The sequence below is a fragment of the Venturia canescens genome, chromosome 3 (genome assembly GCF_019457755.1).
Source record: "Venturia canescens isolate UGA chromosome 3, ASM1945775v1, whole genome shotgun sequence".
Taxonomy (NCBI): Eukaryota; Metazoa; Arthropoda; class Insecta; order Hymenoptera; family Ichneumonidae; genus Venturia; species Venturia canescens.
Genome location: NC_057423.1, coordinates 21,310,422 through 21,334,782, shown reverse-complemented (window position 1 = coordinate 21,334,782; position 24,361 = coordinate 21,310,422). Strand labels below are relative to the sequence as shown.

The following is a 24,361-nucleotide window of genomic DNA, read 5'->3' as shown; positions in this document are numbered from 1 at the left end:
TTTGAGCATCGTGCATCTTGACCATCTTGGGGAAGCAATTTGCAAATTTTAATTTGCAGCATTTTTTTGTATACAAGAAAATAATGTACTTTCTCTACCTTCTTTTACGAACTTTAATTTAATTCTTTGTTTAAATCCATAAAAAACAACTGAAAGACGTGCCATCAGAAAAAACAGTTTGCAACTTTCCATTTTCATCGTTTTTCAATTTACATTGAAATTAAATAATTCCGACAACTTTGCTGAAAAGTATAGAGCAAGTACAGACTTATACACAATATCTTACAAAATTTCCCAAAATTGAAGCGGTTAGACGATTTTTTGAAAAACTCATATTTTCGTAAAATTCAAAATGTCATGAAATTTAAACTGCTCAACCGATATTCCCCAAATTCAATACTAATCTTCTTGTTATGATAGTCCATTTATAAAAAAAAAAAATTATTAATAAATCTCTAAATTTTCGAAAGTTAGAGCGTCGACACCCTTTTTATGAAAATTTCAAAACGTCGTCATATTCGTATTTTTTTTCAAATTCTGACAAAATTATCAGAGAATGAAAAGCTTGTATAGATTAACATCTGTGCAAAACGGTGGCCCTGTATCTCAAACCGTTTCCGAGTTATAAACGTTTGAATTTTGCAGTGCCATGACACACACACACACGCGCGCGCGCGCACACACCAAAAATATGAACCTCTGTACGGCATCTATTTTATATACCTGATAAACGCGGATATCTGGGCCCTCATTCTAATCGTTCTTCTCGTTCGTGCTGGTACCTATATATCGAGGGACACGCAAAATTTTCAACGTCCTCGCCTCGTTCGTTTTCTCACGAAATATTAATTAGTGAGAAATTGACAGTTAGCCCAGCTTCGCGAAGCTCAAAACACAGCGTCATTATTTGCTGCGTTATTCGTGCATGCCTGATTTTATTATAATCGGCACAGTTTGGATTTTGGGCAAAAGAGAAGTATATTCCATCGGGTTTGTCGTTTGCAGGTAGAAAAATTTGCCGATTTTTATATATCTTGAATATCTCGGTTTTCAAAAACATAAATCGCAGTATAAGTTTATCGAATAAATTGCAACAGCGCCAGCGGAAAATTGGATGTTTGCGGATATCCCCATATTCAATGAAATTCATCGACGACATTCAGTACTATATTGTTGTTCTTCGACTATTCAATATTGACCAGCATCTTTATATGTAACACTTGACCATGTCACGAACCGATAAAATTATACGATTTAATACTTTCAAGGATTATCCGATGCGGGGTCGTCAGATTAAATCTAACATTAGACGTTTCATTTTTTAATTGTTTAATATTTAACGATTGTTTTTTTTTTTTTTTTTTTAATTGGTCGAGAAAATGTATAGGCTATCGAGGCCAACGTACAAAGGTGATGAAATATCTTGACAATATATTCTCTAACCAAATCAACATATGATTGAGATTTCTAGTCCATTTTACTTCGGCGATCCTATTTACCCCGCGCTTTTCCCTATATTTCAAGCAAATCGTGTCTTCGTCGTGCTAATTTATAGGGACAATCTCAACTCCCGTGTCTGGTCGAAAAAATCTATTAATAGTAACGCTAGAGAATCGCCTCATCAAGATCGAAACGCTGAACGTTGAGTTTCATAAATCGTCCATTTAGACGAGAAAGGAAGCGCGAAAAACAGCGGAGCGTAAAGGTTGCATAAAACTTGATATATATGTTGGCTTGGATAATATTATTTCATTGAACAACTTACAGTATTGATTATTCCTTTATAATGAAAGAATCGTTATAAAGAAGGATCTTGTAATACAATAAAAATAACATGGCAGTTATCGAGACGATAAGAATAAAAATAACCAACGGAATGAGAATGATGTTAGATTCTTGATTCAATTGAAAAGTTAGTTTTGAACGCGACGCAAAATCCAACAATTTTTCGAGTTTCGTGTACGGTTGTTAGGGGGAGACGAGGAGGAGGGAGAAGATCCTTTCTCTCCATGTGAACTGAGATCATTAGCCAACAGTCACGTGGTCTGCGCTCATCACCAAACGCTTAGTACCTGTCATCGGGCTGCTTCGGATTCGGCAATCTATTGCCGTTTTCTTGCCGGACTGTTCAAATCTTTTCTTGAAAGTTTCGACGACGAGGCCGACGTCTCTATCTCCATCTATCTTGTATGGTGTGTCTAATAAAAAAATTCCTCGGGCAAAACACTCCCACGATTTTTGAAGCATATCCCTGGCAAAGTTCTCTGAGGCGGCTTCGACGTACGAAGTGAAAATTTTCATTCTTGCTTTCATTCTCAAGTTGTAAACGCGGAAAATAAAATGGTGCTCATATACGGACGACTTGGCCATATCGGTTTGATTATCGTACTTCTGGTGTATAAGAAAATTACGCAAAAACGACGACAAATTGATTTTTAAAAAGAATTTGTCGATTCGAATTTAATCGCGGGAATGAAATTATTCAGCCTATTTCTCATATGTGAAATTAATAATGGGATTCCATTTTTTGTTTATTCCTCTTGTTTCAAGAATTAAAAATTATACTAATTCTCATTCAGTGGTATCCTTACTTTTTATTATATACACCCGGAAGCTGAATACAAATATTGTTGATTCGCATGGAATTAGATACAATGAAAAGAAACTCACGTCTTTGGGGAATTAAAAAAAAAAACGCTCGGTTCCGAATTAGCACTGAAAACTCAATGCGGATATAATATATGTCTTATCTAGCGTGTTCTATACTTCTATATGACGACTTACGAGGTAACGTGCGCGCGCACTGGCGCGCATCAAGGTTGCCGTTAGAAAACGCGGCATATGATTGAACAACAAAAAAAGATGAAAAAAAAGGTTGACCGTGAAACGAGCGTTGTGTGCGCCAAAAGAAAAAGAATGAGACGAAAGAAAGAGGAAGAAGTGTGCTGGTATTTACATCATACCGTACGCGAGCGTACACTGTTCCAACCGACCATTGTGAAATTCATTTCGAAAAGATTGTTTATGTTTTTCATATTTTTTATTACATATCTATTTTCACAGTTGTGCTGTTTCCACAGTGATGTTACATCGTACAGGGAATCGTAATATCAAAACGATACTGGAAGCAGATTAATAACAAATGAATTGATCAGCATTTGATACCGAACAAGTTGAAATAAATTTAAACCCGGATCGTGGTAAATACATACGATCGGGCGAATCATCGAATTCGCGGGAGTTGTCTGAAATTATTAAGCCACCGTCAATAATATACCAGCACGAATGAGCTATTTTTGAAACAACGATTTTTCGCCGTTTTATCTCTTTATTTCTCATTTCATATACAGCGCGACGGTACAAGGAGAGAAAAAAAATAGTATAACCGTTTCCAAATAAAAATTTCTGAATTGCTATTTTGCAGTTGAGCATAGTAAAATTCCAAGAGCTCGAATACAAGTATCACCGATTCGCCTAAATGTTTGAAAATTTACTATGTTTGTGTTTTTGTGTCACACATAAATTTTCATCGAGTTCTCGCTTTGCTAAAAGTTATTGTGCGTGTGTTTGTAAGAATTAATAAATATTATGATATGAAACCCTACTTCTATATGGGACCATAGTAAATGTTACTAAAATTTTCTCTCCTTGTAGCCATTGCGTTTCTCGAAGTCAATAAAACTCCATAGACTGATTAATTTCTAACAAACGAATGAAGGGAGTGAAATTCCGATTTTTGGTTTTTATCAGGGATTTTAATGCAGTACATCGGAATCCCCGTTTAAATACAATTCCACCGCATGTTTGCAATAATTGTGGAGAACTCGAAAGAATGAGAAACTCTCTCTCTCTCTCTCTCTCTCTCTTGGGTGCGGGAAGGAAGAGGTCGCAAAATTTATTGTGATAATCTCTCGTTCGGAGATGAGATCACGACTCGATAAAGAAAAAAATAGCGCATTTTGACGAGACAGTCAACTTTCATCGTTTTTTATTTATACTTTTTCTAATGATGCTCTCTATCGGATTTTTCAGGATCATTGAACTTCTCTGCCATTTTAAACCCAATCGGCGATTTGTCGTGCGAGAGTATGAAAACTACGTCGTTATATTTTTCTCATTAAAGGCTTAAGATGATGGATCAGTTGGTAATAACACCTCGAATTTTTGAAATTGAAACTCTTTGACATCGTTCGTCTGATTAAAATAATAAAAATGTCATCGTACGCAGCACGATTGCAAAAATCCGGTGACATTTTTATTTTTTCGATCAGACGAACGATGTGGAAAAATTTCCTTTTCAAAATTTGCAGCTATATCTCTCTCGCACTCACGGTTGTGATTACCGACTGATCCGTCATCTTAAAGGTTAAGACGAAAATTGCAATTAAATAAAAATACATAATTCGTGTACGAAATCGGAGTAGTGCATGGTATTGTAAGAATCAATTGAATGAATCACGAGATATGAAAGAACGATTATAATGACGCGATTGGAAAATTGAGAATACTGAAAAGCGCATGACAAGGAAATGATGGTTGGGCCGATATGAGACACGGATGATATCGCAACGTCCACACCACGACGAGCCCTTCTTCTTCTATAATTTTATTTTCTAATCATTACGGGCATAAGGCTATTTCCCCGTAGCATGCAGAAGACCTAAAAGAAAAAATGGGCTTTTGCAACGCTTTTGTTGATGAACCGTTTAGAAAATCTTTTGTATTGCTTACATTTTTATTAGGTTTCGAAAACGGATATAGTAAAACAAAAAAACCTGATTAATCAAACAAATTGCTCTTCATAATTGGCCGCGAAAGTAGTCAAATATCTTCTCGTAGTCGTTGTCGTCGTCGTCGTCGTCTCCAAAACCATACGCACATAGAAAAAAATACTATTTCAATCCCCTAGAATCGAATATTATATTTTTTAAAAATGAGATTCAACGAAATTTTTATCTGTCCTATTGAAAAATTTGTATTTGGAACGATCACTTGAAGTTAAGTATTGGAAAAGAAAACTTTTGTGACCAGTGCGCAGGCAAGGCAAGCAGACGAGCAGCGTATTTATACCCGAGATTGGTCGATTTCCCTGCATTTCGGATTTGAAGTCGTCGCTAAAACAATGGGATTATCGATTTTAGATGATATAGAGGTTTCGTTTGTCCAGTGACTCTCGTAACTGCGGGTAAACTTTTTTATTTACTTGAAAGATTTATATCAATTTATTAAAAGAATCGATGTTTCGCGGCAAGCGATACACCCCAGTTGGAACAAGATGCATGTTTTCGCTCCCGCATTTGAATTTATTGTTCACAAAACAGTCAGGGTTTCAGTGATATGTCAATCGCATACACTATGCGAAACAAACAACAAAAATAGAAAACTCGAAGCTCAATTATGCAAATAAGACGAATTTACTCGATTGAGTTGAAATCAATATTGAGAGAAATGGCCCAGGCTCATGTTCGAAGTTCTGCTCCGTGGGTATCGAGGTAAAAATGTGTGAATGTAATTATTGAGACACCTTATAGATGGTTTTACAAAGTTAAAAACGCGACACCGAGCCGATGCCATGTGTGCGCGTGCGCTCATTTCCCTATATGCGAGTATATGTAAGTGTTGATTCTTCTGGTGCCTAGGCAACTGCGTATAGTGTCTAGGAAAAAACATTGAGTCTATGTATTAGATCGAGGAGAAGTAAGGACGGCGCTAAAGATAAAGCGAGAAAGGGCGGGAGGGAAATGAGAGAGGGAAGTTAGCGCAAACTCAAGTTCATAAATCTTAGCCACGGGCAATTTGCCCCACTCGTTTGATTCAAATGTTATGTCTTTATCTCTCTCGCTTGTTCGTTCTCTCTCTCTCTCTCACTCACTCTTTCACTTGCCCCTCTTTTTTTTTGACCCGTGTCCCCCGCCACTTTTTTCCAAACCACTTCTCTTTCACAGCTCATCCACGCACTTTTCCCTCTCCCTTGTTCTCATGGCACACACATTGCCCTTCTCTGTCTCCACAGGACTCCCCCTCCCCCTCCATCCTCCATCCCCACTCTCGCTTTCGATGCTCCAATCCAGATTGTATATGCACGCGGATTATCGGCAATACTGAATAAAGAAATAAAAAAAAGAGAGCCACTGTTGTTTCAATTTTTTAATTCCGCATCGTTCGATCGCATTTGCATCGATGTCGGTGACCCAAATGAAAACGAGGTAAAAGAATTAATGCCGCCACTCACAAAACAAGTTCATCATCATTGAAAAATTACGCGTTCCTCTCGTAATATCTAATTACGAAGGACGATATAAATTCGTTCGAATCGCGGATATTAACTTGACGAAGTATCCGCTTCCCGCGTTTCTTCCCTATTTTTATTTTCACTTTGTTCATTAGATCTATATGCGTCCGCTTTTTCAAAAACGCGCACACTTTGAAAAGATTTTATCATCGTAATACCATAATAATATCGACTGTTTTGAAAAATTTGCGACACACTATTGTCCATTTTAAGGCTCGAAAAACATTAAAAACGAATAGAAGATAAAAGATAAATATTATAATAATGAACCTCTTCCATTCCTGCATAAGAAATAATAGATGAATATATTTTATATTTCGGCGTTTCCGTATATCGGAGTGTCGTGCACGCACATTCTACGCACGGATATTAGAACGGAGCATTATTTTTCGACTGTTCCCTCTCTCCTCCCTCTTTCGATCTCCCCTCCCGAGTAGTAGTAGAGTCCGGAGTTCGTCTATTCTTCGATGTCGCGAATAGTGTGTGCTCTTCGCAGCGGCTGAACCGCCATTTCTCGTGCCCTCCACCCGGCAACGTATTTTTTTTTTATTTTATTTTTTTTTTCCATCTCGTAGTTTCGCGCTCGACTCCGATAGCAGCGGGCCATCCGAGCAACAGCAGTTACACGCGCGCGTGGGCCACTTTCGAACGCGAGTGCCTGCCTCATCGACCAACGCGTGCATCTCTTCATCAGCATCCGTTTTTCTTTTAATTTTTTTTTTCTATGACCCAGATTTCGATTACCCTAATCGCTTCATCATCTTTATGATACAAAGCTCAGTGTTAACAAATACGTGCTCGCATATATGCGTGTTCCTTCTTTTTTTGAGCTTTTCCATTTTCATGGAAAGTTTCGTCGTCCCATAAAATTTTAACGGTGACGACGCGTGCTCTTTCCATTCTGTATTCCTTTCTTATGCGATATCGGATACCCGTGATACAGGAATAGAGGGAGTGAGAGAGAGGGAAAGTAAAAAAATAACGAAATAAAAGTGAGCATGATGATTGGTGAACATATATAAACAACGACTCCCGGTTACTTTAATTTATTTCTCGTTTTTTAGTGAATTTATTATTTAATGTTTGTCATTTATTATCTCACCAGTGAACCGAGTGGATTCGACCACAAGTCGAGGTAGGTTTTTCTATGACGCTTCATCGAATTTTGTTGAAATTTCCAAATTTCAAATGCTGAGCAATTTAATTGAATTTTATTCGAATCGTTGGATCTTCGTTCTCCTTTTTTTAACTACATGCATGGAAATCATATTTATATATATCGATTTGAGAGCAAAAACATGTAATTAACTTTGAAAAGGGAAGAAAAAATATTGTTGAAACCACCGAGTATTTTTAACGGGTCAATTCCACTATTCGTAATCGTGTATTCGAATGCCCATCGTTTGATGCGCTCTGCTCGGTGTGATAATGACGAAGAGCTAGTTGATCAGTTCGATTGAAAACAAAACAAAAATACTACAAGAGATGTGGAATCGTCGTTCAGTGCTCGAATCGTATTGTACAGATGTTCGTGTTCAAGTATTAATATTTATACGTTACCGCATGTTCCAAAATCTATTTACATGTTGGATTATTAAAAGTAAAAATTGTGACGTAGTCAACTCAATGTGCCGATTTTATTATTATATTTCAAATTCAACGATAATATTATCACGGAATATTCTAATGAAGTGCAAATTTCCATAGTCATATAGAATAGGATGTTGTAATTTGATAAAGTCAAAGTTCGATTGATTCGGTGACGAGCATGTAATCGTCCATTTTACGTGTGTGTGTGTGTGTGTGTGTGTGTGTGTGTGTGTATGCAAATTGGATATTGTTGGATAGAACTTTTGACAACTTGAACTCGCCCTGCTCCAAAGGCGTAATCGTGTTATGGCATCCAACTGAAATATTTCTGGATAAATGAGAGGCAGTCGAAATAAAAACCGCACCGAATGGAATATTTAAATGTAAAACGTGTGAAACCGAAAATTTCGCAAAACCATACAGAAACGAATTATAATCGTTGGTCACGATTCTACGGCCTGTCAAACTTCACTCCGCTCACTCAACCCTTCTCTTCATACTCAATGCATATATTATTGAATAAATCAACAAAGCCAAACAATAGGAATATACAAGTACTGCCTTGAATGATTTTGAAATTGAATGTATTTTTTTGAGGTTTTCGAACATTTTGCTGTCCCTTTGAAATTTTACGAGTGGACACAAAATCAATTTTTTTTTTTTGCAAATATAAAATACAATACTTATTTTTCAAGAAACTCATATGACGATTCGTAAATGAAGTGGATATTGGATTGTTTTTATAATTTAGCCGGAGGAGCAGTTGGTCACGGGTGCGATCAGCAGGAAGAGAAGAACGTATTGGAGGGGGGTGGTGGCAGTGACAGGGGTGGCGAGGGTCACGGAGTTGGCCCAAGGGGTGGCATCATGGACTCTCATCAGCAACAATTCTGCCTCAAGTGGAACAGTTTCGGCAGCAACTTGGCAACCGCCTTCTCAAACCTCTTCAAAAGCGAGAGTCTCACCGATGTCACCCTTTTCTGCGAGGGTGAGTTGTCCATACCTCTTTTTTTTTTTTTTTTTTTTTGTTAAATTATTAATTACACGTTGCACCGACAATGTCTCTCAATTTAAGTCATATGTATTCTTTCTTTGTTCGATGCATCACCGCGGCGAATGAACATTTGAGCGAAGTTGGATATTTTTCTTTAACATGATCCCAGCATGTTCTGAAAAAGCTAAGGCCCGTGATATAGTTGAGGGGAAAAACTTGTGACAAGGTTGAACACCTCTTTAATTTGCAAACAGATTAAATTTGAAATTCGCGCAGCGTAATTAGAAAACTGCAGGTTCTCGTTACGGAATCGTCACATACTTCCGATCAACTAGAATTATCCTTAGAATTTCGGAAATACGATTTTTCTCGTATATATGTCGAGAAAATAAAGTTGTTTTATGTTAGAAGAACAACAATCGAGTCTCAAGGTTGAGATTTTTTTTTCCAAATCGAAAATAAAGTTCAAATAGCTTCAACTTTTGCTCTACCAATGTCGGTTTTGTGTTGAAATGGCTAGAAAATATCCTTGCCAATTGGGGAATCGAAAGTGAGAAAAAAAAAGGAAAAATTCCTTTCTTAGTACTTCAACAAACGAATTTTTCGACGATATTTTTTCAGTCCTGACCGATAGAGACGACAGAAAATTCAGAAAAAATTCTATTCAACCCGCTCGATTGTATCCAATTTAGTGTACTTATGCGACGATTTTATCGAGATCTCCTGTAGCAGGTTTCTTGTCGGGATTTTCATCCCTTTAACGAACAGGCCTTACCTTTTTCCGGACATTTTTTTTATTCGTTCGGAGTCGAACACCAGGGTGATTACGAAAAAAAAAAAAAAAAAAATCACTTGATCTTAAATAAGTTCAATGGATGAGAGAAGGAAATAAAACAGGTGCTAAATTGAGGTGATTCAAAAAAAATTTATTTTTTTTCCTGAAAATAAATAAATTGTAATTCACCGAAAATTTGAGCCTTCTAAAAAATTTTTTTTAAGTGGTGCCAACTACTGAATAATGGGTTTTTTTTCAATTTTTTTTCTCTTTTAGTGAAAAATGATGATAACAAAAAAATTGATTTTTCGGTGTCGCAACAAAAATAGCACCCAGTCAAGAATTCATTCCGTTGGGACATTAAACTTTTTCTTCCCAGCTCAAATTTTGGGGGAATGAACTCTTGACTGATTGTGAATGCTATTTTTGTTGTGACATTGAAAAATCAATATTTTTTTACCATCATTTTTCAATAAAAAAATTTAAGTCGTTGGTGTTATCTTTCAAAAGTTTTTGAGGAAGCCCAAATTTTGGAAAAATTACTTTTTCTTCAAGCATGCGAGATTGAGAAAAAAAATTTTTTTTTTTAGAATCCTCTAGTGCACATGTAATACGATAATAATGGTTGGGCCTCCGAGCAATAGCCTGGCGAGAATATCAAGTTGAACGGTAGAAAACTCAATGTCTCCTATGAGGACATAAACACTTAGCACGCACGCACATATTAATTGAAAATGGCTGTTGTGACATTTTTCTTGACGATTTTACTAATACGGAAGTATTTAAAGCGCTGTCGTTACATTAAAAATGTATCAATCCCAACAAATAAGTTACATGCGAGAATAAATTTGACTCGTCGTTTCTTATTCCGATCATCGCAAAGGAGCAAAAAAGTTCAATTGCTTTTTTGAAGCGACCCCAATAAGTCAATTATTTTTCCCAAGATGTACGATAATCGGACATAGCGTTGTACGGCGACTTGTGCCGGCATTGAAATTTCAGGAAAACTTAGTAAACGCGAGAGCCCGTGCATTCGCTCGTTGAACGCACCGTTGTATTCGCCATTAGTTCGCAACTCGATAACACACGTATGGTGCACTCGAAGGAGGAGGTTCCAGCTTGTTGCAAAACCTGGATCTCCACCACGCGAGCTCGCTACGTATAGTAGCTGCATAAGCGAATGAGAGGTGGAGCGCGAGAAGTAAAGAAAAGAAAAAAGAAGGCTGCGAAGGAGAGCGGGGAGGGGGCACGAAATATAGTGCACAGAGAATGCACCAAGTTCGCCTACTCGCCAGAGCTTCGTAACTCGTTATTGGCGTTTCTGCAACGTCCAATCCTGTGCCAGCGCTCTTCTCTCTCTCTTTCTCTCTCGAGCCGCTGCACACCGCTGCATCGTTGTATGCGCGGGCGTTTTTCCTCCCTTACGCCTCTGGCGTCTCCGCTGTCCGCGAATACCACGACGAGAATTCAGTGACGTTTCACACGTGTGCTGGTGGGAAATTCGCGTTCTCCTCTCTTGGCGAATCGACTATACGCTGCGTTTCGACTCGCTGAACCAACCAGTTCCCCAGTCGCGATTGTGCAACCCACTCGTGCACATTGCAAATATCAAACGTTCGCGAAATCTCGTTGCACCTCATCGTAGATAAATGCTGTGATAACGCGCGGTAGAATAACAACGACTCATCGTTTCGCATCGGTCCTGCTGAAATTCTTCTCGTTCATAAATTATGTCGCAATGTTATTTGAACTATATAGTTTCTGGATAAACTTGACTCAAAAAACTTAACCAAAACATCCATTTGCGCCTATAAATCTTGGCCGATATAGGACGAGCTAAAAAAGATCATCGTCTATTCCGACGTGGAACTTAATGAAACGATTTTAATGAAGATTCGAACGTTGAACGAGAGAAAATTGAAAAGTTATATACGATATGCTCGAAGTGAAAAATGATGTGTTTCCTCTGTCTTCTATCTCTGGCACTGGAAGTAAAATTCTTTTGTCGCCTATTAAATATTGTGCAAATTCGAGAACGCAGTGAGCTCTCGATCGCGGCAAGGAACATGCTGATCGTCGCGACCAAAAAAATAGCACACTTTTTCATTATCATTCATCAATGGAGACTGATAGAGAATCGAATGGAGAAACTTGTAAAAAAAAAAAAAAAAAAAAAAAAAATGCGGTGTTGGATTATTGCGAGAGAATGCTGGAAATAGTGACTAGCCTTAAAACTCGTATGCAACGGGCGTAAGGTCCAGGGAGGCAGGAAGTGAATCACCGACGATGAATTCCCACAAAAATATCGAGATTTTATAGCTTGAAGAAATAAAAGTAAATTGAGCGTGGAATGGAACAGGCATGCGCGAGAGCCCGAAAAATTAGAAAGTGCATTTACGGCTCACAGTTGCGCAACTTTCTCCCTGCTCTGGCTTTATAATATCAGGATTTTTTTTTATCGCACTTCGCGACTACTTCGCTTCTGGGATCCTACGTAATATTGATGGGGGTTGAGAGGATCGATTATATCAATCCCATGGCGAAAAACCATACTTCAAGATGAAACCGACCGTCGATTTTTATTATTATAATGTTGGGTTTAGAGAACTCGCAGCATCGAAGGGTCTAATCATATTCGAGGTCAAAAAAATGGTTGAGCAAGCAAGAGAGTGTTACAAGCGTTGTTCGCGTCGTTGCTTCAGAGATTCGGTGAAAAATATCGTTTGTAAGTGTGTGCGAGTGAGATGAGGTGAGAGGGAGGGAGGGACGCAGAAAAAAACGAGGAGAATACTTCGGCGGAAGGAACATCGACCGAGAGAGATCCGCTATATAGGTGTATTAGGAACTTCGTGCACGTCGCGGTAAGTAGGTCCGAGTTACAGTTAGATCCAACGCTCAAAGGGTAACCTCCAAACTAGCCAGCATTAGGCAGCTCCATTCGTGTGGTTAAAAAAAAAAAAACTTTTTTTTTTTTTTTTTTTTCTATACAACGCTCATTCGATGCACATTCGAAATGTCTCTATCTTTTTTTCTCAGCGGGAATTCGGACTTCGGTCGAATGCGCGGTTACTTTGAGAAAATATTCCTGAACAATGTCCTACGCGAAACATTCGTAAGTTTGTCGTATTGATCAGCATTTAATTCTCGCATTCGTTCTAAAACTAACTTTCGATAAATGAAAGTGACGCGGTCGGTCTCGGTTCGATCGTGATCGAAATATTTTTATTTTACTTAATCAGCCCTATACAAAAAGAAAGGGACGATCTTTCATGATAAAATGAGATCCTCTTACTCTTTTTCTACACTTTTAAAGGTTGTTTTTTTTTTTTTTACTTTTTTATTTGTCTATAAATAGACCAACTCGTTTTTTCGTCAATATGTCAAATAACCAAATTGTAGAACGTCGTGGGTAATCGAGTATTCCTTCTTTTAATTGGTATCTACTCGAAAATATATATATTTCGATAGCCTTCATTTCGAATGCAATTTTTATAGACCATACGAATGTCAAAATTTCATATTTTCGAATTCAAAATGGAGAGTGATTGTTTTATAAACAATTCGAAATATGGAGTAGTAAAAAATTAAAAATGAATTATTCGAGCCTATGAAACTTGGACTTGGACTATGTACAAAATAATGATGGTGAAAATGGCGATGTTTGAAATTGGAGATCACCAGTCTGATGAGTAAGCGAGTGACTGAGACGCGTTTATTTTAAGCTCCGCCGCTGCGTTTCCTTATTTTAATCGGTCGACTTTCTAATGTTTCGCTATTTTGACCGTTCGACTTTTTGATGTTTCAGTATTTCAACCTCAGTAATATTTTCTCTTTCGTTATTATATTTTCGAAATTGTGAATATACACGCAGTATCGCATCTGATCGTAGTAATTTATGAATCGAAAGAGTGATAGTCGAATTTTCGTATAATCGATATTGCCTCTAACCTTGTAGTTTCTACTTTATTTATTTTCAACATTCAAAGCTCTAATCGAATTGATCTGTCTCCATTCTCCATATTATCATTCGAATTTTATAAACTTGAGATTTTAGCTGTTCCAAATTTTAGTCATTCTAACATTTCATCCTCACCCGTATAGATTTAATTCCTCAAGCCCGTTACCGAAATGACCTCAAAGTTGCTGCTGCGAGTGGCACACGTTGCATATATACAACACGTGTTCGTTTTTCGAGACACACGCAGTCGAGAAAAATAACGGTGCACTGTTGCAGTCGTCCATACCTTACCATTCTTTTATTGTTCATCAAGCGTGATTCCCCTATTATCTACGATACGATGATGTTAAAAAAGATATAACTTGCCACTTTCTATACATGCTACAACGAACTTGTCCGGCTATGTCAAAAGTTATTGTAATCCATTCTTGACAACTTCATTATTTTTATATCCCGTTAAATAAAGCCTGCGCGAACAATGTTTATCGAAAGAATTTTGGTCGAACGATGATTCGATGCTGTCCTCATAATCGATATCGCATTCGTTAATGATGGACGTTTTGTTTTCATTTTATTCAGCAAGCACGCAGTGAACGCGATTACTAAAACGATGCGGATAGCTCGCGATTGAAATTTCATTCGCGCCAATATCCGTTATTACGCATCGAAAATATAACGAGGTCTTGTATTACATTTTTTAAATTATCCATGTTTTCTCTACTGCTGTTTCTTTTCCCTATACCGAGACTCAGATACTTCTAACTTCTTTCATTCAATGCTTATACGATACATAAGGAAGAGATTTATCGCTGCTTCACCGTTATTTCATCGTATTATTGCGATCGGAATCGAATACAATACACACACTCACTTTGAGCAATAATTTTCATAGAAAAACACTTGTAGATACTCGGAAATTCGTATAATTACATCCCGAATCAGGCAATTGCATTGTTCCACCCAACAGCAAAACTTTTGGAGGATATTTCGGGTTATTAATTAAATGAGGGGGAAAAAAATATATATATTGTTCGATAACGCTCGAGCGTTGCATATTCCAGTGTGTCGATTCTTTTTCCTATACGTTCTCGGTGGCATGTCATCTCTATGCACGTGTGCGTATACATGCACACATATTTTTATATATATACGCGCGTGTGAAGGGCGCATCAGGAAGGGGAAGGGAAGGGGTGGGGAGCATCATGCACATCGTACGTCACTGTCTGTTTATGGGTCAGATAGATAGAGCGAGGGGTCGAGAGGAAGGCTCGGCCATGATCGAAAGAAAAACTGGGTCACCCGGCACCGAAAATCCAACTCTATATGTTCGGTAATAATATGGCACATACAGCTGCATCGCTGGTTGTCTCAGGGATCGGATACGAGAATAATCATTCGCTCGCGTGTTGCGTCGACCATGATCCAACAAGACCGCAATCTCAATAGGTAACGCACATACGCCCGCACACGCGCACGCACACACACACACACTCGCAGGTTTATCTATATGTATATACGTGCGACGCGTTAATTCTTTTCCGTTCTATGGTCAATTCTTTTCCGTGTCATGGTCTTCGCCTCATCCTCGTGACGTTTTTTGAAAGCCCGTGCGAGGGCCGTATTCTAACTAACTCGTATGTTGTTCCACAGATATACACGTGCGTGTGCGTGACTGCCTGCCTTGAAAGAGGGGGAGAGCGTTGCTATCATATGTTGTGTGTTCTTGCTCAATATATGTGCCCCAGAGCCCGTCTTTCTCTTGCACTATTTTCAGATTATATCATTTCATCAATTCGTCGTACGATATTTTATTTCTCATGAAATCTTTGGTCGCGGCGAATGATCCTCGTGTTATTCTCGTAGTCTCAAAAGAAGAAATTTCGTTTTTTTTTTTTTTTTTTTTACCATTTGTTCTCAATGAAATCGTGACGAAGCGAATGTGCATACGAGTTATAATTATATACATTCGCGTGCGCAGAACGTCGTACAAATCGATTTCTCGTATTTTTTTTCTTTTCAAATAGAAACCATAAATATCGAAGTTTGTAAGATGCACTTGTAAATACTAAAAATCAGTAGCATTTTGAAGATTTTTTTTTCTTCACGTACAGCTGAAACCATGGAAAAAAAACAACGATTCTTTTTATTCGTTCGAACAATCTTATTATTGTAACTTTAGGATTTGGGTAACAAAATGTATGAAGGTTGAACTTTCCAGTTGTGAAATGGTTTTGAGAAAAAAATTGGCTTTAAAAAGGCTGTGCAATGAAGACTTGTAAATTTTGCAAAAAACAGTTTACCGATTTGTATGCGCGGGGGTGCGTATGAGCTGAAAATAAACGGCCGTTATGTATTATTGAAGACTGATTGAGCCGTTTGCTGCAAGCTATTAAATGTGCGCAAGCTATTGGTGAGGGAAGTTTTTCACGAGTGATGTATCGATCGAACGTTAACGGAATGGAGTGAATTCGGCATTGTCCAATCAATTATTATTTAGAGTCGAGGTAGCGACTCGGAGCCGAGAACATTTATGAAAGCGAATTAACTGCCAGAGACTATACAGAAGCCATCGTGTTTCCAACTTTTTTGAAAATTTCGTTCTTTTATAAATAAATGATGATCACACAAGTTCATAGAATATTGCAGATTCACATATTTTTTCTTTTTTTTTCTCTATTGATCGCGACCTCTTGTGACTCTGTAGCTTAAGTTAAGAGTCGCGCGACTCTATGGTCAAATGACTATTTATTAATCGTCGAAATAAAATAGGTTATATGAAAGGTTTTCTGTATTGAATAAATCTTAGGGCAATTTAAACTGTATTCATATAAATTTATACAAGATCATATTTAATAATTTATTATTGGAAATATCTTATGATTGCTTATTTGACTCGGTTTTTCAATATATACATATATATATATATATCGGTTCTCTTCTCACCTGACACTCGACAGATATCCTAGCCTCCAAACTCGCCGGTTATCACGAAAAGTATACATATATGTATACATTCTTAACGTTGCCACTTCATATATTGAGCCACTTCATGGCAGTCGATCTTCTGCCATTTTCTCAGTTTTCATCGAGATTATTTTTAAAATTCTCTTCGAATGAGTCGATGGCTCTATATTTTTATGGTCACATTGGAATCTTTATAATATAATCTATGAGGAGCAATTTTAACGTAAACTATATCTAATCGATAAGGAAATGAATTCTGCAATCATAGTGTTGGCGGGATGGGTTTCTCACAAGATGCCGTGTTATATTTCTATTTTTGATCGTAAATTTCTTGATATAATCTTCGGTAACCTATTAAACCCTTTAGCCATATGAAAGTTCATCACGTAAATAGTATATTACGACCCTAGGCCCGAAAGTTGGATTTCCTGGCATGTGCTATATGAAGGCCGAGGCGAAGCCGAGGCCTTCATGTCGCACATGCCAGGGCATCTAACATTTGGGCCGTGGGTTGTATACTATTTTTCTTGATCCCGTAGCCGAAAGTACGTTCAATAATTACTAGCAATTGCGAGGAGGGGGGGGGGGGGGATGCCCGCCCGACTTTTGCAGGACCGAGGCGAAGCCGAGGTTTTGCTGGTCGGGGCGGGCATTAAAAACATAAACAAAAAGTAAAAAAACACACACAAAATACCACACAATGATACAACAATATTATTAGTACAAATAAATAATTCGTTGATACATGTCTGATTCAAAGTCCCATGATAGTTAACAATTTTTATATATGAATATTTCCCGCTATACTTGACAATTTATATGAATATGTGCTTTCCTATGAACCTGGAATTTGGAAATACAACATTATTCCGGACGACTATATTCATTTTATTAGTTCGGTTACATTATTTTCTGTTTTCGCATCTGAACGAACAAATGTATGTTATTCGTCCGGGTTTATGACAGTATAGTGCATAACATAAATGATAAAAGCTACGCTATACGCGCCCGCTTGAAGCAAATAATAATGATGCTTGGCAACGAATAAACAAAATCATGGCAACGAATACAGGCTTCACATTCATATATCGAAATGTTAAAGGATCACCGGCCGCAAAAATATCGTCAGAGCGCACTGAAGTTAGCCGAGTTAGCCGGCCACGAAAAATGCTCTTCCCGGCCTGAAATGCGGCCGGAAAGTGCGTACTTTCGGCTAGGGGAGCAAGAAAAATTATATAATTAAAAAATCAGGAGTTCGTCTAATATCGATTGTCGCGCGACTCCTACCTTAAGGCACTTGAAAGATATTGTTTATTTGAGCAGATCCATTGGATTTTGCCCAATTTCTCTTCTTCACAAAGACTTTACGTTCACGTCAAATAATACTAGTTCCATTTCCTTTAGTATACACCATCTATATTATAGAAACCGTGGTTCAGTCGTCTAGATCAAGAGGCCTTCCAAAGTTGATAATTCTTGAAGTTTTACGAAAAATCGCTAACTTTGACCCTTCACCACAGATTTCTATCAACTCCGATATTGACAAAAATTTAGTTGATAGTAGTTCTTTAAATCCAAAACGACCCTTTTCAAGGAATTTCTTGGCCCGAACTTCCATCACACTTTCTACAGCCTGCTAAAGATCACAACAACTCCGAGTGCTTTGATATTGAAATATGTACGATGCAGTGTTTCTAATTTTTTTTTTTTTTGAGGTTGCTTTAAGCAGTTTTTCGTATACAGCTATTTCGAATTCAACATATAATTACCACATAAATTGTAGTACATTTTCGTATTTAAAAATATATCATTTTAAAAGAAAAATATATTTTGAGTTCATTAAAAAAAACTATTTTTTTGGACTTGGTTTGATACTGTTTTTTTTTTTTTTTTTTTTCATCATGTAAAGCTTAATAATTTTTTAATCGTGTATAATACAGTTTGAATTGACTTTATATGAAATATTAAAAAGTGCGTTAATATATTCTCATTTCTTTGTATGGTATAGAATAAGGGTGCAAGGATAAAGGTGTAAGACGACTTGATGTTAAGGGCAGTGTGAACAGTGTGAAAGTTGGAATCGTAGGTTTTTTTTGTTTATTTTATAAATAAAACTTGGTTGAATGGATTTAAATAAAACCTGCTTGTACACATCTTTTACACACTCAGAAGTAGGACTAGAAAAATTTTGTTTTTAATTTGTTCCATGGTATTTTTTTTTATAATGGTGTGTTGAAAATAGCACTTCTGGAATCGGTGTTGACGGCAAATCTCAAAAATGGAACATCTCAGGACAAAAAACCAAAAAGATTCTTAAAATATATGAGATATTCCAATCCAAGTGTTTCGTGACCCTGATCCTCTCGGATTTCTTTGATTTTTTTTATATGCTCACATTGAACTTTAAAAACACCCTCATCATATTCTTAGAGTCTTTTGAAAATTTCTCATTTCAGATTTTTTTTTTTTTTTTTTTTTATGTCATGTTTTAAAAATCTGAAAAATCTAAAAACACCGTGATAGCATATAAAAAATTTTAAGCCATCACCCGTAATGGGCAGATTGATTTTTCGGCGTTTTACGAGCTATTAACATTCTTAAAATTCCAAAAATTCCTCAAATAGTTCACCTTCAGCTCCTACTAAACTATTTTGGTATTCAAATTAATTTCGTTGATTTTCGAATAATGCAGTACGAATTATAAACTTTAAAATGAGCATAATGCCCAGCACGTGATGCTTGAATAATGCCTTACAACATGATATAACGTCTGGAGTTCTCAGTATGTTTTGTTTTCAGAATAGGTATAAAAAATTGTGTTTGTAATATAATTAATTATACTTATTGAGTCAGATTAATTCATGAGAAATAGATTTTTATCGCAGTTTGCGTGTGCGTGAAGGAAGACATGTTACTTGAAGTATATTTTATTAAACCTGACATACAGCATGAATCCTGTAAAAAATTAGAGTCAAGTACATTTATGGTTTTTGAGCAGTCACCTGTAAAATCATGAAAATCAATGGTTGTATTAAGACTTTTCATCCACGAAGATAAGATTTTAAAATAAATACAAAAGTTGCCAAGTACATCGAATTACGAACACGAATATGATTCCATTTTTCAAAAAATTTACTGTTTATATGGCAAATATGTGTTTGATTCAATATACAACTGTACTGGAAACTCCGTAAAACAAGCTCAAAAAAAAAAATAGAAACGCTGCATCATACATTTTTCAATATCAAAGCACTCGGAGTTGTGATCTTCGGGAGGCTGTGTGGGAGTGATGGAAGCTCGGGCCAAGAAATTCCTCGAAGAGGGTCGTTCTGGGTATAAAGAACTACTCCTGCTTAAATTGTTGTGAACATCGGACTGTGTTAGTGGTGTATTGAACTTAAATTCTAAATTTTATTCTTTAATTAGTGGAAAAAAAGGAATTTTTTTACGTTTCGCGGAGGGGATTAGCACGAAAACGTCCCGATCAATTAATTGTTTATAGAGAAAACGTAGAGAAAACTGAAAAAATCTGCGTTTTTTTTCAAAAACTTTTTTGAGTCTTGATTCCATTCGCGTTCCGAAGGTTCTTAATACATTTTCATTCGAATTTTAAGTATTGGAATTGCAAAATTCTGAATATTTATTCGCACAACTTGGCGTCGAACGATTGTTTTTACGGATTTAGGTGTGCTTTATAGAACGATAAAATTACTTTAATGAACTAAGACAATAAACCATTCAGGAAACTTTGTGGGCAATTCCGATGACAATTTTATTTGCGGTTTTGAATTTTTTTTTCTCCTGAATTTCAGACTCGTTTCCATGCTGTATATTTTTAAGACTCGTTACTTCGTCACACAAAAAAAGTCATTCGTTTTACACTTGACTAGGGTCGACACTATATATTTTGCGGCGCTGAATTTTAAACCGGGATTAGATTGTCCATTAACACCCTTAGAACGTTGAATAGATTGCAACGAATGATGGAACTTGGTGAACAACTCGGAGGGTCGTGGTTATGAGTATATGAGAGAAATGTTATATCGCCGTTATACAGATCAAGTGCGTTTTTCATGAATTTTTACGGATATGGTCTGAATTCCGTTAATCCTGAAAATGCATGCATGTATACAAGAGCGAGATGCAATAGCCGATACAAATGAGGGCAGAAAAGATCTTCAATAATCACACATCGTTATTCTCTTGTAACAAATTATTCTTTTCTTCGAATGATCTACGTGCGGAGGGTTTCTCTACCGCAACGTTTTCTCTGTATCTCTTTTTAGCATCGAGCAAAAATCTGCCATCGCGTTAATATTTCACCTTATTCCTTCATACCGACTCTTTACTCACTCGTGTCTAGATTGTTTGATTGATTAAAAATTCACCAAGCACAATGGCCAAATTTTTTTTTTTTTTTAGCTCACATTATCTAAGTTATCTGTATCTTATATAAACGAATTCGACAAGTTTTTTTAATTTTCGTGATCCAAATTTTTTTGTTCGTAATCCGGATGTGCTTTGCAGCTTTTGAATTCATTTCAGAACATTTTCTTTCTTGAATTGAAATCTTTGATTTTCAGGATTTTACAGGTGAGAATGCCCAAAGGGCATAAATGTATATAGTATATATATATGGGGCATTCCACGCCAATTCGACCGGGTTTTGACCTCGACCCCTCCGATTTCGTCCTCTATTTTTTATGAGTTAGCATTACTTCTGAAAAGCACTCAGGAATATTTGTCGATTTTTCCGGCGCGATTTCATTCACATATAATTTTTTGAACCAAAAATTTTTAGCCCAAATTTAAAAATCTGAAAAAATTCACAAATCTCATTTTTCATATAAAAAATTTCGAGCGTTGAATCAAAGTGGGCGCAAGTGTTCTTCTGTCCGAAAAAAATTTTTCCAACAGAAAAAAATCGAAAAATATAGAAAGAACTGGGCTGAACTGTTGTCTAATCATTTTCCTATCGACTTAAGGTATTCAAAAGAAAACCACTTTAGTGACTGAATGAAACGAGTTATTTTCAAAACTTACAGGCGGGGTTTTGATTCGATCTGGGTCTGACCTTTCACCTCTACGATTTAGTCCGTAATTTTTTATGGTTTTGCACTGTTGTGTCCGCGAAGACCGTCGTGAAGGGACGAGTTATCAAAGACGAGTGTTTAAGGGATTAAGGCCAAAAGAGCTGAACTCTAACTCGATACTTTCACCACAAGTTAACAATAAGTTTATTTAAGAAGTTACAAATTCGAGGTTTTATTACCAATCGTTACAAGTTTTTACAAGTTTTGTCAAAGACTTTCGATTTCCCCTTCTCGTGCGAATATAACCTAGATTTCCTTTTGGGTTGATGCGCTCATTGCTGCGTTTGCGCTGGGAGCGCTTAATTTGTGTATTTCATGAGTGCAATGTACAGGCCCAACAGCATCACCTTTGAAGAAGAGTCTGGATTATTTTAAGATTTTCCTATAGCGCTATTTCATTTGCTGATTAGTTATAAAAAAACATACTGTCGATCCGAAATAAAAAAAGTGATAATAAAGATGAAAATCCTTTTTCGCATATATGTTAATTTCGCGCGTCGAGCTAAACAACGCGCAGATTTTTTTCTGGTATTTACGAAAGTTTATTCGGCATCTGATCACTTCGAAAAATACAACTTATTTAAAAAAGTTCTTTTGGACAGAAAAATCATTGAAACCGAATGTACGAGAATACTAATTAAAACAACATGATCCAAGATGAGTTTTATCCCCTAAAAATATGACTATAAGTTTTAAAAATAACTCGATTCTTTCAGTCATTAAAGTAGTTTTCTTTTTAACACCTTTACTTGATAAGAAAAATGATTGGCCAACAGTCCAGCCCAGTTCTTTTTATATTTTTCGATATTTTCTTGCTGAAAAAGCTTTTTTCCAACACTTGCGCCCACTTTGGTTCGCAACGCTTAAAACTTTTCGTACGAAAAATGAGATTTATGTGAATTTTTTCAGATTTTTAAATCTGGGCTAAACATTTTTTATTTTTCAAAAAATTTTATTCGAATGAAATCGCGCCGGAAAATAAATCTAAAAATATTCCTGAATGGTCTTTAGAAGTAGTAATAACTCATAAAAAATTGAGGACAAAATCGTAGGGGCCGAGTTCAAAACCCGGTCGAATCGGCGTGGAATACCCCATATATACTTATCTCTAGTTTTTTTACAGCATTCATTCTATATTTCAGGTTTTGTGCATCCTCACATTTGAAAATTGGTCAAAAACTTTTTTACGATTTTTCGCTAAGGCGGCGCTAAACAATATAATAAAACATATGTGCCCTTTGAAGAAATTTCAGAAACTTAGTCAAATGATATAATCACAGATTTTTACTTATTATTATGTGTAATCGATTATTCGTTCTCGACTAATGAACTTTGAAGCATATTTTGATATCAAAGTAGAGGCTATTGAAAAGAAGGGCACTTGATTAAATCAGCTCAGAGTACTGTATACAGTTGATGGACACGAAAAACTCATACATTTATATTTATTTTGTCCGATAAATCAGACTGTATTTTTCATTTGCATAATCCCTGCATGTACTCAATAGTACGGGCTACATCGCGTTTATACTTGAGGATAAGAAAAAAATTTAACTATAAAAAAAAATATCCGTGGAGCACAATAAAAAATTTTTGTTCCTTGTTGAATATTCAAACGAGTCGACGGTCAGAATTTTGCATATTTCCGGTGAACGCACTTTCTGTTTCGAATAGCTATCACTAAGCATTGACGGATATGTATAGAGCAACGTTTTATTTTATTCTATCCCTCGTTACGTTTGACTCGTTGGACGATGAATTTATGAGCTCGTATAACGTGTTTGGTAATAAAAAGCCTTCTTGTCGGATTAAGATTATCAGGTTGATTTCTAATGCACAATTTTCAAGATTTAGCATAAAGTATAAGGCCTGTGATATTTTCCACCACGATCAATTAAATTTGTATTAATTTGTTTGTTTTTTCACCCTTCTCCCTCCGCGAGATTCATCTGGAGTGTTATCAGCCACTATTTATATTTTTTCTAACAAGAAGTTTTATCCGGTCCGGTAAGAGCGATCGGAAACTCCGAAAAACTGTAAGACTGTTTTATTTGGGAGATAGCCGCATTGGAATATCAAAACCTGCGCGGAGTGCAAGGCTCTTTGGTAGTAAAGTTTTTTATTCTCATAAGTACGATATTTACATGTGCAGGTATACAATATAATATATGATCGCACGTGGGCGAAACATGTACGAATGATATTCTTCGCTCATGTATATATTTATATACGTGCGACGGGCAGTATACATAATAGCGTTTTTTGAACATGCGTGCTTCGCTGGCTCGCGCGGTGAAATGACCGTGACAAAGTACACTTCCTGGAGTCAAGGTTGACTCGCTGATGCAACAGGACACGCCATCGTGCGCAGCGCTACCTTGGGTCAATGACACGATTCCTTGGCTCCTAAGCGGAACACTTAAAAAGCATTCTCATACACCAAAGACTAGAATCGTCCTCGAAAAAATTCATGAACAACTAACTCGGTAGTGAATTTGTTACTGCATGATTGTGAGAACCTTTGAAAATTCAATCGTTGCATTTCTCTTCGAACGCAGCGCGTTTGCCAAATTCCGATCTTTAGTGTTGAATGTTTTTTTTTTTTTTTTGTTACAAGCTACAACTGAATGACAAAAAACGTTTTGAATTTTTCAGACACAAAAACGAAGATACGATAGAAGAAATTTTTTATGCT

General features: G+C 36.6%; 1 protein-coding gene across 2 annotated transcripts in view; it reads left to right on the top strand.

Annotated features, from left to right (window-relative positions):
* Positions 1-24,361, top strand: part of chinmo (Chronologically inappropriate morphogenesis) — an 81,792-nt gene that overhangs the window by 10,359 nt on the left and 47,072 nt on the right. For both annotated transcript variants that reach the window (XM_043413955.1, XM_043413956.1), the window contains exon 2: positions 8,634-8,870. In XM_043413955.1, the coding sequence (XP_043269890.1) occupies positions 8,634-8,870 (237 nt within the window). The remainder of the gene's footprint in view (positions 1-8,633; positions 8,871-24,361) is intronic.